We start from the raw sequence: 15822 nt of genomic DNA on the forward strand, positions 1-15822 counted from the left end.
ACTTGCGATGTTCTCTGTGGCTTTCGCAATCGGTATGCGGGCAGAACGTGCTATACGCGATAATGGCAACAGATATGAGCTCATGTAGACAAACTTTTCGCCCCGTCTCTGCATCATTCGTTTAAGGGGAACTTCGCAATGCAAATGTCACGAATATTCTGCATCGAAAATGCCGTCCAGAAGGTAAAATTTTGATTGTTATATCTGATATGCAGTGAATCAAATATTCTTATACATGTTTTTTTTTATCATAGCCCTAATGCATAAGTTGATACTCTTAAGTCTTAAGGTTTCGATCACAGCGGTTGCAGCAAACAGTAGTTCCGTTTTTACTCAGTGCAAAACTGTTGAGGATGAAGAGCACTTGCTACATTGTGATGGACGGACAATCTGTTCGCAACCAGCTCACTTGCAAAAAAAATAATCGGGATGTGTGTGCAGTAGTGAAATGCATTTCAAATGAGGATGCGCATTGTGGACATGCTGCGAAGGAAGTCGCGAGGCCTTCGTCGCTGCGAGCGCTAATCGGTATAAGATGATGAGAGTTGCAGCTTCCACCCTGCTTTTGGGCAAAATAGAAACAGGATATGCTGATTCATTCATTAAATAAAAGGATGTTGGTGTAGTGAGCAGGTCATGGCAGGTCATGTAATGTGCAGATTAGATAACCGTTGGACCATTATGGTGACAGAATGGGTACCAAGAGAAGAGAAGTGAAGTAGAGGACGGCAGAAGACTAGGTGGTGCGACGAAATTAGGAAATTTACGGATGCTAGTTGGAATCAATTGGCGCAGGACAGGGGTATTTTGGAGATCGCTGAGAAGAGGCCTTCGTCCTGCAGTGGGCATAAAATAGGCGGCGGTGGCCGCCACCACCGCCTATATTATGTCCACTGCAGGACAAAGGACGCCGCCGTCATCGTCGTCCTTGTTGTTGTAGTTGTTGTTGTTGTCATTTGTTTATTGTTTTCTTAGTACCTTCAATAATTCAGCATTCAATTAATTCAGACATATTTTTGGTCCCATGAAATCTGAATTGACAAGGTTTTACTATTTATTCATCAGTTCGACTTTCATTAGTTCGACTCTGGCTAATTAGATTTTTCAATTAAGTCATTTGCGACCGAATGTCACGGCAGGTACTCACACATTTCTATAGACCGTCCTGAAACTGTTCTCAGTGGTTAATTAAAACTTGACTGGTTGGCAAAAATGCACCTGACCCAATGTTGACCTCAATTATGACCCCAGTGGCTGTGTTTGTGGCGCTAGGAGACAGTGAATGCGTCAAAGACATGTTATTTCCTATTGAAAACGCCTAATTTGCACTTGCCCTAGGAATATTGCCAAGCTAAAAATAGCTCTTCACAGTTAAATGATTGCCACATTTACCCGTTTATTACGCACACATTTTTTTTTTCCAAGAAAATTGGCTAGAAAAATTGCCTGTGCGGTGAAAACGGATACAAAATGGCATTTCCGACATTCATAACAGCCTCCCATGAAAGCCAGTGTAATTGCCATTGTCATCACAAGCTAGCAATAAAATAAGTTCTCGCGTAGGATGGCTTCGAACCAAAAAATTGATATTTGCAAAAGCCTACTTTCTACCTACACACAAGCTTATCCCACTCGGTCCAGTAAGCGCATAGATGAATTTGGTAGACTTGCTTGCTCTAGCTGTCAGCTGGTTGCCTGCAGACCCGAGCACCACTTCTAGTACAGCCTTCAGTCTAGTACATGCTCATGATCTCACGGCCGACCACCAATAAACCACTCGTACAAACATATTAATGATGTATCTACTAGTAGCAAACTTGCTACTTTTCTGGCGCCAGCCACCACGGCAGCCAGCAGTGACTTTTTTTTCACGGTCACACTGAGGCCTTGACTGTTAGACCTAATCAGCACTGCTTCACCAGTTTTTCGCAATTAAAGTTGCAGCTTGCTGATCTATTCACCGTGGCTATACAGTTCTCAGAAAGTCAAGAAACCACTTTGCCAATGAAAGTAAAAGTATGGGAAATAACCTGAATGGTACCAACTTTCTTCATAGCCACCATTTTTTCAACATCGTGCCTGCGCATCATGTCTGAAAAATGGAAGAAGACATCATCCAACATCTGAAATTTCGATCGCTCTTATACATTGGTTCAATAGAAATGGTGGCAGCGCTATGGGGATGTTCGAATAATCAGTAAAAAAAAATCAGTCGGCAGCTGTAAATGTATTCATCTTTGGCTTTTCTTGTCTTGTCTTGGCCTTGTCAGAGGCAAGGTTTGCTCACCAAAGCTTCTGATGCTACATATATCTTCAGATTTATATTTGTAACATTAAAATGCAAACTGAAACAGATACTGAGTTGCATAATATGTTCTATTGAATACTCTAAAATGTTGAATATGTGCACAAGCTTATCCAAAAAGGATACTGGAAGGCTTATGGGCAAAAAGTTGCTGAAAGTGGCTGGATGGTTATGGAATGCAATGAATGGCAATGTAGCATATTTTAACGCTCCTAACACTCAGTGACCTTTTCGCTGGAGAAAATTTAAGTGCAAAGTATGGTTTGCGGTTTGTACTGCTGCTTGGTGGCAATGGTGCATGGCAGGAGTGGAATAGGAAGAATTTAGCTGCCCACTGGGTGAACTTTTGGCAAAAGGCAAAGCAATGCTAAAGTGACAACAACAACAGTGAGCATAGTCAGTGGTCATCAAATGATATGAAACTGCTCAAGCCTATCCGTTATTTATGAATGCATCGCGATTTTCAAGGTAGTCGGTGGTGCTCGCATTGATTCAAAAATATAGTATAGTAAAGTACGGTAAAATCCCACTAATTTGTATTTTTTTAGGACCGAAAAAAGAATGCCAGATTTGTCTGGACGTTCAATATTTAATGAACCAAAAAAAAGCAAATGTTTACTGCATCGACATTATTTTATTATTAGTGAAGAAGTCTGTTCCGTTCTTGGTATGATATGGAAATCTGCACAAAAGTTGCACTACTCATCAATTCTCATCAGTTGTGCTGTAGGTGGCATCTTGTGTGACTGGCCAAGGTTGTATTAAATTTAAGGTTCATGACTGTGCCCTTGCAGCTGGTGCTGACTGGGAGCCTGAAGTAAAGGAGGAAGGTTGCATCCGGTTCTGGAGCCCTGAACTGCTGCAGGAAGGCCAGTGGCACCACGTGGTCATCGTGCTCAACAGAGCTGTGCTCAAGAACAGCTCCGTCTCCATCTACATTGACGGCCAGCACATGTCCACTCAGAAGGTAAGAAAATTTGCAGCAAATGTGATGCTACTGTGCAAGCATTACGTCTTGCCTGGTTCCTTGTAGTCGCCACATCACAAAAGCACCTCCAATCTTCACTGAGCCTACCAAGCGCTTCTACACCACTAGTTTCAATTCCAATCTATAAGCCACCCTTGTTTGGTTAATTAGGTTGACATGACTCTTCAAATTGCGGAGTGTTATCAAAGCCACCACTGCTTTCCAACTCGTAGAACAACTAAACAGCAACTGAGTTCTTCAAAGGTGCTGTTTATAGTATGCGTGTGTGTGTTGTGTTGTGTATGTGTGTTTGTGTTTTGATGTTGTTTTAGGCATTTCTGTGAACAAAAGTGATTGGTTTGTGCACGTATGGCACCACCTGACACACTATTCTAGTAATAATAGACAGCCGTATTGGAATAGTTGTGGAACCTTGATATAACGAATACAGATACAGTCAAACCTCGATATAACAAAGCTCTATTTAACGAAATTTGCTATATAACGAAGTATTTTCATTTCCTGGTCTTCGATCCATTGAAAACGGTGCCTTTTATTTTATGTTTTATATATATATTTTGCAACTTAACGAAGTAATTTGGTCACATTGTTTTGATTTAACAACATTTTCAGCGATTTCAAGCATGCACTTTGAGCCTGCAGGGCGCGTACATCTAGCAAAAGGCATAAAAATTTTGGACAAGAAAATCTTAATTTGCAAGCAAGCGTCCTGCCGCATGACAAGTTCAAGCAGAAAAAAAAGCCGTAGAAGCACCTGCTTTGGGATGCAGTATACAGGAAACAGCACTACTGCGTCATTTCTCGCGTAACAACTTGCGGAGGCCGCAGGCGCACTGTAGCTCGAAGCACTGGGAGAAACACGGGCCCCTTTCCCACCCCCTTCAGTGCAAGGGGGTGGGAAAGGGGCAAGTGCACGGTAAGGTGACCAAGTTCGTGCTAGAGAGAGGAGCACAGCAAGGGACATGTGCAATCTGCCCTCTCCTCCTAGCACCTGCATCTCCTTTTCTCTACCCTTGCTGTAGCTGTGCCTGGCTGTCCATATGCGGGCCATGCGCAGTATTTTTGAGGTATCGTATTTACTCAATTGTAACGTGCCCTTGATTGTAACGTGCACCCATTTTCCGTGATCAAAAAAGAAAAGGAGAAAAAAAAAGAAAACACTTTCGCATTTAAAAAAAATAAAAGTGCTTTACAGTATCGCGCACCTCATTCTTTCATACAGAAGTACAACTTTCTCTCATTTTGAAAAAGGAAGATTTACTCCCTATGCACTAAAGTTGCAATAAAAGTCGCAGTTTCACCCCAAAGGTGACGCATCGAATGCAATAGCATATTAGTAGACAGCTAAACGAAAAGTAAGGATAGTAGCTTTATCGGCGATATAAACTTTAAAAATTTGCTTACTAACTAAATTAACAAGCATGGTGTCACGCTCGCACAAGCAAACATGAACATGTCCCACTCAATGACCGCAGAAACTCTTTATCAAAATGCTAGAGTGAGGAAGTGCGGTAGCAGGAGCGAGCGAATTGACTTTTGTGTGGCCTCTTGCTTCATCGTGAACTAAGCGACGAGAACGCAGCGCAGTGCGCCGAGATGCGTAGAGTCTGTCTCCATTGCAGATTGCTTTCAAGATAGGGGCCGCGAGGCCACAGCAGCTGCTGGAATTAGAACTCCTCTCCTCGTTGTACCAGTCCTGCACGCAAGTTTCGCCAACTCCGAACGCCCGTGGTGTGGCCCGATTTCCGTCCATCTCTGCACACGTTATCACTTTCCTTTTTAATTGCAGCATCGTGATGAACTCAGCGTGTCTTTGCAGTCACTACTTCCACATTAATAGAGCGAACACAGAAAACGGGAAGATTGACGATGGACTAACCTAAGCCAGTGTCTACTGAGCACACGTACTACAGCACATAGAGGAAGCTACGGCAGTTAGGCTCAAAGCATGTACAAGGCAGCCATGTTGAAATGCCAATGGCAATGTGTTAGCGCAGATTTAGGGCCGTACTTAATTCTAAGACGCATGCAATTTTTGGACCCCATTTGTCGGGGAAAAAGTGCATGTTATACCTGTGTCACACGGGCACATTTGGAAGGCCTTCCAGTCGACGGCCTTCGAAATGCCACAACTCTATCAACTCAAAGGAGTTGTCGCGCTGCTACACGGCACTTTCGAGAGGCCGTTGAGTGGTTCAGGCGTTTCTCGTAAAATTGCGTGGCGCTGTGGATCTTTACTTTCGTTTTCATGTCACGAAAAGTTAAGCAACATTAAAACCACTTAAAAGCACTATAATTTCTTTTATGTTTGTTTATACATTTAAAGAAATGTTTATACATTGCCATACATATATGTTTAGTTTTTAAGTTGTTGAGTAGCAAAACTGCGGCAACGTTCGCGTCGCTGCATGTCGCTGTTGTAGAGAGTATGTGCAGTTCTCACATATCAAGGGGCAAAAATATTGAATAATTAATAACACTCATATATAGTATTTTTAGAGCATTTTGGTTTGATTTGTTCTTTCTAACCGATAGTACGAGCACACTGTGAACGAGAGGGCATGTTCGCACTGTTTCCGTTTCCGTTTCTCAAAGGCCATCGAGATTTCAATAGAGTTGTAAGGTGCTCCGTTGACTCGATAGACTATTGACTCGTTGGCCTTCGAAACCGCCCGTGTAGCAGCTCGAACTTGACCTTTGAGTCAACTGACTATCGGTTGGAAGGCCTTCCAAACGCCCGTGTGACACGGGTATTAGATTCAAGTAAATACGGTAATCTTCAGCAAGTACAAAGGTTGCCGAGCCGAAATGTTAGGTGCCTTCATGCATATTTTGTTCCCGCGCATCTAGTGTTGGCGTTCGCATAATCTCACGTTTCTGAGGCACGGTGCGAAACTTTCGCTCGCATTTCTTCAGCGAGTGTTCTTGATAATAAGTGGTCATTGCCTGAGAATGTGTGACACCGATAAAATGACGAACCTTACATGTAGCTGTCTTTGCTATTGCCAACAATGCTCCGCCTTTCTGGTGTAACTGCAACATTTTTTTTTCTCAGAACGAATATTTATCTTTCTCCACTTTTATTTTTAATTTGAGGGCGCCATCTGATGACGACTGCGGGCAGTAAGCGTGGTCAGCCATGGCATCCAAGATATATGGCGCTGTGCGATGCAAAACACTAATCTTGGGGGGCCTAGACCCACACCAATGCATTGCTCTTGGTGCAATCTGTACCGCGTGCACTGCCGCTCATAACCACGCTATTTCAGGAAAAGCATTTGAGTGAGACAAAAAAATAATTTTGGGAATTTGAGAGTCTGTGACTAAAGACACGGTTTCATGCCGTATGGTATGGTATGGTATGAATAACTTTATTTAGGTCCTGAGGGATCAGTCTGGGACTGATGCGGGCCGCTCCCACGTCGGTACAGAGAGGCCGAGCCCCTCTGCCGTCACACGGGCCGTGTCGACAATATTTTTACATCAGCGGTACAAAGTGAAGCCAGCTATTCTTTCACATCCAATCCACCCTCTTGGTGGATAATGTCACCTACAGTGGGACGATGCCATCATGAAAAGTGCCAGCAGCAGGGAGCAAATATTTCGTCTGCCTCTCGCTTGGCAATGTGTCTCGAAACTCCGAAACTCAAGATTACACAACCTCCAGAACTAAATGCACGGGAGACAGCGCATGATGCTGGGCCATCTCAGTTCGCCCAATCTTTGCACAGATTATCTCTAAAACAGGGCATTCAGGCACTCAGCCACGCTGACATCGATGCCCTGCCACGGCCGCGCAACAAAAGGAAATGCGTGCCAACCTTCCTACCCCCCTGCCCTCACATGCATTTGATCACGCCACCACGAGCTTGCTCCCCTCCCCCCTTTCCCCTTGCTCGCGTGGGAAGATGGAGCTCATCAAGCCACCATCCTTCCTGGCTCACCCTCGCATGCTTTCATTCACACCTAAAGCATACAGCGGGCGGGGCGTGATAGGATCTTATCACCTTTGGACTTGATACGGAACATGACATTGCTTCGCTCCGCTTTGGGGGCAGCTCTCAGTTGCACAGTGTGCGATTTGAGAGGTGCTTGCACAAGCAACCGCACGTAATTTGATCATTTGACCATCTGCACCCACGGAATTTTCCATTTATTAGCTTGGTATTCCTTCGTGGCGGCAGTGAAATTTCGTCATATTGAAATTGGGCATAAACACACTTCGTTTTATTGAGGTTCAGAATACAGTGAAACCTTGTTAAACCATAGGTCGCCGGAGCTAAAAAAAAGTATGTACTAAATGGTAGTACTGCATAACCAAAATAGCATGAGATTGCCTACTTACCTGTCAAAAATGGAACTTGGAGAGAATGCGATGAAAGGGCAAAAACATGCAGTATTTATTCACTTCGCTTGACAGAAGCAGTATTTATTCACATCGCGTGACAGAAGCAGTATTTATTCACTTCGCGTGACAGAAGCAGTATTTATTCACTTTGCACTTTGAAATCTGATATTTTCGTTTGATGCCACGGTGGTCTAGCAGCGACGACGGTGGCCTCAAGCTTACTGAAGCTGCAAGCCAGCTTTTCAGCCAGCCCCCTCTTCTCGGCAAATACTTGCATGGCAGATTCCTCGTTGGCGTTGCATATTCTCCGTGCACAGGCATGGTAGCGCTGCAAAAGTCATGGGGCGCCTTTTTCATTGCGGGGTGCTGTTCTCGTCGCGTGAATTGCATTCATGAGGCTGACGTAACGCGCAGCTTCTGCCACTGTTGGGCTTGAATCGCCCGTGCTGACGCTTTCCGTGTCGTCCTCATTGCTAGAAAATGAAGCAGGTCACTGGCCAAGGTCAAAATAATATAGAACGACGTTTCGGGATCTGTACAGATTCCTCGTTCACAATGGAATGTTGGCTAAGCACAAGGTTCTTAAATAGCATTCAGCACATGACGGAAAGTTCGGGAGTATACATGGTTTAGAGTGCCAGATGATCTACTGATTGTGTTATTTGTCATTTGTATTATTAGTGGTTCGAGATTGAACCTCATTCTCAAGTTTTTCTCTGTGGCCACGATACCCGCGTTGTCCAAATTTATCTCGTGGCCCGTCTTCTCGACATGCTCTAGGAGGGTATTTGTCGCTGTGTGGCTTTTGGCGACATCATTCTTGTGCCTTTGAGACACCTGCAGAAATTTCCACTTTCACCAATATACACCGAGTTGCAGTCGGCACATGGAATCTTGTATACCATGCCAGAATAATGTGCCCGAGGGAGAGGATCCTTCACGTTCAAAAAGTCACCTTTAAGTTTTCTTGCTGGCACATGCGCGATTTTTACACCGTGCTTCTTAAAAACACGAGCTAAGGTTTGCTAACACTTTGAATGTACAGGACAGCAGCGTGCTTCTGTCTCGATGCTGAAGCGTCCGTGGTTTCATCAAGTTTCATCACTTACTTTTTAAAAGCTAGTGTTCTCAGTGGTGTTCTTTTTTACAGATACCATACATCTCTCAAAACCCTGGTGGTGGTGCTGCAAACCTGACGGTGGCCTCTTCGGTGTACGGCTTCATTGGGACTCCCCCACAGTTCCGTCATCCATCACGTCTCATCTGGAAGCAGGGCCCCTGCCACATGGTGGAGGAAGTGCTTTCACCCCAGCTAATTCACCAGGTCTACCTTTTGGGACCCAGCTATGTGGGCAGCTTGCAGGCCCCTGTTATGATTGGTGAGTGTCCTACCAGACTGGTTCTACAGTATAACCCACTTAAAACGATTACCAGTTTTAACGTATATTGAATATACCGTATAGACTCGTGTAAGGGCCGCACTTATTTTTAACAATTTTGATGATGTGTGGTCCTTACACGGGACCAACCCTTTTAGTCAAAATGGTGTCGGCACAGCCGGCAACTACTGCACACCCCCAGATCCCCGAATGTACCATTGCATCTGAGGTCAATGCACAGCTCTCGCCATCTAGTAAGGTCATGTGAAAGTGCACAGCGCATGAAAATTTGCCGATGCATGTGCACGGCATCTGTGCACCGAACGCAATTGCTTTTCCGACGGGAATGTTTTTTTTTTCTTCAAAACTTTGGGCTGCCAAATTGGGGGTGTGGCCCTTACACGGGTGCAGCCCTTACACGAGTCTATATGGTAACAATGAATAGTCAATGCACTGTCAACTTTTGTACGTATTTCTGCGGTAAAATAAACCATTTACTACAATGCTCTCATGCTGCATTATCAGTTATAACAATGAAATCTGGCTATGGGGCGTGTGCTTCAGAAGGAAAAAAAAAAACAAAATCCTCAAGAAAAAAAACTGCAAGCACCTTTGTCATTAAGTATGTGCTGGTGGGCTAATTGGTTAAGCATGATTACAAAGACCGCGCCGAATAAAACAACACACAAAGAAGGGAGACACGAGACAAGCACGTAGGCGCCTACGTGCTTGTCTCGTGTCTCCCTTCTTCGTGTGTTGTTTTATTCGGCGCCGTCTTTGTAACCTTTGTCATACCCTCCTTTCTGCCGTGCATTCCACACAGTGTGCCTTGGTCAGGTCCGTCTCCCTTTCATCCTCTCACCCAGGTTGGAGGGGTGGAATAGAGACCAGAGAGGGGAGATTAAGGCATACCCTTAAGGGGTGCACGGCACAAAGGTGGAGGGGGTAAAGCGGCACACATTTTTTTTTCTGCATTTCGCATTTCTTTTCTTTTCACTGCAGACACTTAGCAGCCAGATTTAATTGTTATAGCCAATACACTCAAACCTTGTAACGAAATGGTATGTAATGCAATAATGGATATAACGAAGTAAATGAAATTCCCCTTGAAATCCCCATAGTAATTCATTTATTTAAAACCTTGTTTTATCAAAGTGAAATTGTCCTGCCAGTAGACATAACGAACTAGATTCATCTCCGAAACCAAAAAAAATACCTGACCGTAGCACGCTGAGTACATCGCTTTCCAAGAGGTTCGGCACTCGTTCACCACGGCAGTTCAAAACACCCCCAGTCCCCGTGCCAAATATGTCATCAAGCAACACTGATCTTTCTCACTGCCGCACTTAGCTGTGCACCTGCACTTAAGCAGCAGCTCACTATCACACTTCTCCTCTGACCTCCCTCTGTTGCCAGTGCCTGGCTGTGTGAGCCATGCCACGCTGTGCACAGTGTTGCGAGTGCTTAGCACATTCACTTCTGCGGGCACAATTGGGTGTGACCTCCAAGATCTCGCACCACAATCTTGGAGGTCACAGGCAAGCCTGCGTGAAAGATTAGTGCACTCACTTCTCTCTTTCTCTACGGTGCGCCGCTCAAGCAGCCACAACTGAGCCTGGGCTCAGAAATCTCCCCGGTGCGATCTCTAGGGTTATGCCTAGGCTGTGCATTCACTTCTCCTTCTCCCTGCACCACGCCGCACTGGCTGGCAGCCAGGCGTGGCCTCCGATGCAGTCTCGGAGGCCATGAGCCGGCTGAGCCAGCTGGCGTGGTAAAGTTCGCTTGCCTTCTTGATCACACAGTGGAGTGCTGCGTTGTATCACAGCCCCCCGCTGACGTAGGTTGCCAGGGCAACCTATGTCACTCCGCCTTCCTCCAAGCCCCCTCTCATCTTAAAAAAGAGAAGACAAATAAACTTTTGTGTTGTGCAGTATCATGCAACTTGGCTAGCAGTTTTTAAACACCTTGCAATTTTATCAGGAGCCAGCAATCACACGTGACCCAGTCCTGCCACGACAGCAAGATTGATGGCATTCACTTCCATGGGTAGCCTTATCTCTGTATTCCACACCTTCCATCGTCTTTGGCACCTAATGAAAATTCGAAACTTTTATACTTTTGCATTGGTTGGATCACACAATACAAAGTAGCTTCGCCGCTGCAAAGAAAACGGATTCCCTTATCTTGCGCAATTCATGTCCTTACTGTGATCAGGCAGCAGCTAGGACACAGCAGCAAGGGAAACTTGAGATAACCAGGCACATCTTGAAATGTCAGCCTCGGAATATGCAATGTGCACATCTCGCTGCTGCCAAAATGTGCACGAAACAAGTGTGCCAGGATTCAAATTCGCATTAGCCAATAGGAGCACTCCCTTGGCGCCACGTGACTGCCGTAATGAATTGCAGCGCCAGTTTTTTGTTTTCGCACTCGATTTTGTTACTTTTATTTCTGCATGAAGAAATACAGTGCTGCGGTTATCCTAATCTCTGATCACTCGTGTGTGCCGCGATACCGAGATGGCGGCCTGCATCAACAAAATGCTGTACCTGAAGCCTAATTTGTTCCTAATTTCAAAGACAACACACTGTGAAATTTTCTGAAATTCTGCTGTGTATTTGTTCCAAATACTCCTCCATGAGGTAAAGGATGTTCTTAGGATTGTGGGAAAAAGAAAATTTTTTAATCGGGAATTTTGAGCATACTTTAGTGGAAATTTGACCGTGTCCCCCTTAATTTCCTGATTTTTATGCGTTCTTGGGTGATAAGAATTTTGCATGATACAAATTACTGTGCCATCTCTAGATATTTGTATCATCAAGATTCTACTGTAAGCAGTTTATTTTGCCATAGAACCCACACACAAAGGTCAGAGTGGAGCCGCTGCTCATTGTTACATTCGAGTATTGTTAACGCTGGGAATGTTATAAGTGGTTTCGACTGTGCGTATTTCTGGCTAAATAAAATGTGTGAGTGTTTGTCTCCTCTACTTTTTTTGTGCAACCTGGTTATAACAATGGGATTTTCTTGGCACTTGAGTATTGTTATAAGTGGGTTCAACTGTAGTATCTGAGGTGTGAGTCATTTAATGGCTGCATCTGTCATATTAGGCCATCTACTGAATTAGTTAGTGAAGCTTTCTTTGCAACACAGGATGGGTTTTGATGCTACAATAGTTGGGCTGAGGAAAGGAGTCTGGGAGAGGGGTGAGGTGGAGAGCAGGAAGAATTGCGTAGGGTGTAGTGCCACTTGATTGGTTGCATCAGAGATGCCGTCCAAGCCATGGCAGATGCACACCTTGGCTCATTCATGCAAGAGATTTGACTGGTTTTACAATTTTACAACTGTTGCATCAAATTTTATAAAAATTAAGTTTTGTTTCCAAATAACTTTTAAGGATGTTAAAAGATGGGGTGGCAAAAGATTGCCAGAAATGCACACAGAAAAGAAATTGTCTGGAAGAGAAACTGTCTGTCTAAAGCGCTTTAACTACAAAGTTGTAGTTGTTAGTAATACTTGCAGAATTTTTAATCATCTTCTGACACATTACAGTTCCGTTGCAGCGCATTAATTTTTGCTGCGCTCATTTAGTTTGTTTTCTTGTTTAGTTGTGTCTGCTAAAAAGTTGTGTTGCCTTGTTCTATTTATTGTTGTGCCCCTCCTTTGCAATGCCTACCAGGCTTTTAGGGCATGTGAATAAATAATGGAATGAGTGAGTGAATAAATAAATAAATAAATGAATCAATAGTATCTGCACCACCCTCTTGTGGCAGTGCAAGACATTTTATGCTATAGGGTGCTTTGAACAAGTTCATTCAGACAAGTTTCTGAGGCAAGTCGCATCGGCAGCAACAAAATTGCTGAAAAATTTATTGTGATCTAAAAACAATGTGTTGTTTGTCAGGCTCTGTTGTTCCAAGTTTGTCACTGCTTGTGTACTGCACATAAATGTAAGTCATCTTTAATGAAGTGTGTATCACAAAATGTTTGTGCTCGGGGCAAACTAAAAAAAAAATGTGCCAACCTTAATTAAAATATATTTGTTAAAGTGAAGCTGAATTGTGCTAGAATTGTGGCTGCAATGGTTTGACTGCTGACAAAATTATCTGATTTTTTCCTCTGCTTTCCTGCCCTTCTATCCTTGCAGGCACAGAACCTCTGCCTCCTCTACTTAGTGAAGAGAAGGTTGTGTTCGGTTTGAATGCAACTGCAGTGTCCGTCATGACTTTAGCCAAGATTAGAAGAGTGTACAGTAAGACTGACTGCAAGTCAATTGCTAAGATGGTGAGCACAACTGCATGAAAATAGCTTTAGTGATTCTGAAGAAACGGTGTGTTGGAGCTAATTTCCCTGTCTTTCATAGCTGGGCATGTCATCGCACGAGAATGCAACGCCAATCCGCATTTTGCATAATTCAGCAGCCCACTTGAGTGGACCAGCACGATGCTTGGGTGGCGTTCTCATTGGTTACCTTGGTAAGTTGCATTGCAGCTTTCATAGCTTTTGTGGGTGGTTCTCTGCGTTAGCAAGCACCGTCATTGCAAGATTGTCACAATCGAGCTATGGCGACTGCTTTGGTGGCACAGGACACTACTGTTTCCTACTGCACTCTTAAACATAGCTTACGGTCATTGCGCAAGTACAAAAAACTGTAAATGGGCTGCTTCCTTTCATGTACCCACCACATTCTTTCCCATTAAGCAGTTGTATGCTAGACTGCTTTCCCTTCTTGACCACAGTGTGACCTGAAGGATTTCATAAAAAAATTAATTTTTGTATAGATATTACCTTTCTTTTCTTTTTTTCTATGTTATCAATCTTGCTTGCACAAAACAACTTAGCAGGAAATCGGACTTCTTGTAGCTAAGCTTTTATGCTTCATCAGCGAGGAAAAGTTGTAAGCTTGTCGTAGTGATTGAACCGGTGCCGACAAACTGACCTGGCTTCACGTCTATGTCTGCTTTCAAAGTAGTATCAAAAATGCAAATTAGGGCTTTCTGTCCAGGGGCACGGACCTTCATCCCTCGACCAGTGGCTCTGACCATTGAGAACATTGGCGGCGTGTCTGTCCTGTTGGGACTTGTGGCGATGGCCCAGGATGTCGAAGGGCTTTATGCCACTGTCAAGGCCCTGGTGTGTGTTGTGCGTAGCAACAGAGCAGCCCAGCAGGAGATGGACCGCATTAGGGGCTATCAGGTGATGCAGTACCCCTCTTGGGTGCTTTTTTGCACATATGAGAAAGGTCCTATCACTTCTTTTTTTCCAAGTCAGCTTTTTTTTGTCTCTGTGCATGTGTGTATTGTATGTTGCATGTGCATCATTGCAGGGGAGAATGTATTTTTTTACTTAATTTATTTTTACACATGGCAGCCCCTAGCAAGGCTATCACAGAAGTAGCTACGCAACACAAATAAACAGTGTCAAGGCAATTAAACATGTAAGAAAACAATGCAGTTAAAGGTACCAATAAACAAATACAAATCACAAAACGCTGTGAAAGGTACAAATAAAGAACATTCTAGGACACTCAAAAATTCTTGTATGGGTAATGACCGGAGGGTTCCAGGTATTCAATTCCATAGTTCTATGGTCTGGGGAAGAAAAGCTGTATTTAAACCCAAGAATGAAAGACAGATATGTTACGTTTGTGACTGTTCCTTGTGGATGATAATTTAACACATGTTATGTAGTTCGGCAATGCATACCTGGGTCAGTTGAAGAGGGAGTGCAGAAGTTTCAGGGACTCAACGTTGCTTCGTTTAGCAAGAGGAGTGAGAGCAAGGAATGCTAGATGAGAAGAAAGTGAAATGTTCCAGTCATAGTGGCTTCTGCTGTTTGTCAGTTACAGCTTGCATACGCAACAGTTTACCTGGCAACAGGATCCTTTGCGTCTATTTTTTGTACTCGAGGACTCAACAGAAGTTCGTCTGGTCAGATGTCATGGTGAAATAGAAGAAATGCAGTCACTGGCCCATTAAAAGGAGTAATGAATTGATGTTTCGAAAGCAGATGTTCTTAAAACAATGAACCTATGAGCACTCCGAAACATACTTTCTATTGCGTCATCCCACTTGGAACAACGAACCGATGACAGTTCAGAGTTGTCACTCAGTCCTCTTTTTCATCTGGCCACTGAACTTCGTAAGGAGTAATGGTTCTTACAAATAGTACACCCATGAGCAAAAGTATACGGGCCAGGAATGTGCAAAAATAAAAAAAAAAAACTTCTTTCTTCATAGCCTGGGTGTGCACTGAAGTGACCATGCAGCCATGCTCCACTGCACTTCTCATTTTATTTCTGCATGCCCAAGCTGTGAGGAAATTGGCACCTGTTGTACTTATGCTGTTATCCATGGATGCACATGAAGTTGCTTCCTTTCCCACATCAGCTGTTGTAGATTTATGTCAAAGATTTAACTCATTCATTCAAGCATTGATTGATTCATTCATTCATTCAGTCTTGTACCTCTCACAGGCTCCTGAAGGTGTCTTGTGGGAAGAGTAGTAGTTACAATAAGCAACAACAAAAAGGAGCAAGAAAGAAATTACACAGTACTAGCGAGAAAAAAGAAATAAAACACCAAGTAGGATATAGTCATGATATACTGGGTGTCCCAGTTAACTTGGACCAAGATTTAAAAAAAAAAACCAAGAGCTCTAGAGAAATCATGCTGACTGCATAGTAGTCATAGTCGTGTGTACTTGCAGCCAGTATTTTTTTATCACGAAGTATTAAATAATTGATTGATTTAATTAGCAAACTTTTTAATCATTCCGTGAATCACAAAAATATAATTACAAA

The 15822-nt window shown here is 43.7% G+C and overlaps 1 protein-coding gene across 1 annotated transcript in view; it reads left to right on the top strand.

The window, feature by feature from the left end:
* Window positions 1-15822, top strand: part of bchs (WD repeat and FYVE domain containing 3 bchs) — a 245728-nt gene that overhangs the window by 86146 nt on the left and 143760 nt on the right. Inside the window, exons 22-26 of the mRNA XM_075687061.1 lie at window positions 3100-3272; window positions 8792-9020; window positions 13168-13304; window positions 13384-13495; window positions 14026-14216. Coding sequence (XP_075543176.1) covers window positions 3100-3272; window positions 8792-9020; window positions 13168-13304; window positions 13384-13495; window positions 14026-14216 — 842 coding nt within the window. The remainder of the gene's footprint in view (window positions 1-3099; window positions 3273-8791; window positions 9021-13167; window positions 13305-13383; window positions 13496-14025; window positions 14217-15822) is intronic.

This window comes from Dermacentor variabilis, chromosome 1, assembly GCF_050947875.1.
Source record: "Dermacentor variabilis isolate Ectoservices chromosome 1, ASM5094787v1, whole genome shotgun sequence".
Taxonomy (NCBI): Eukaryota; Metazoa; Arthropoda; class Arachnida; order Ixodida; family Ixodidae; genus Dermacentor; species Dermacentor variabilis.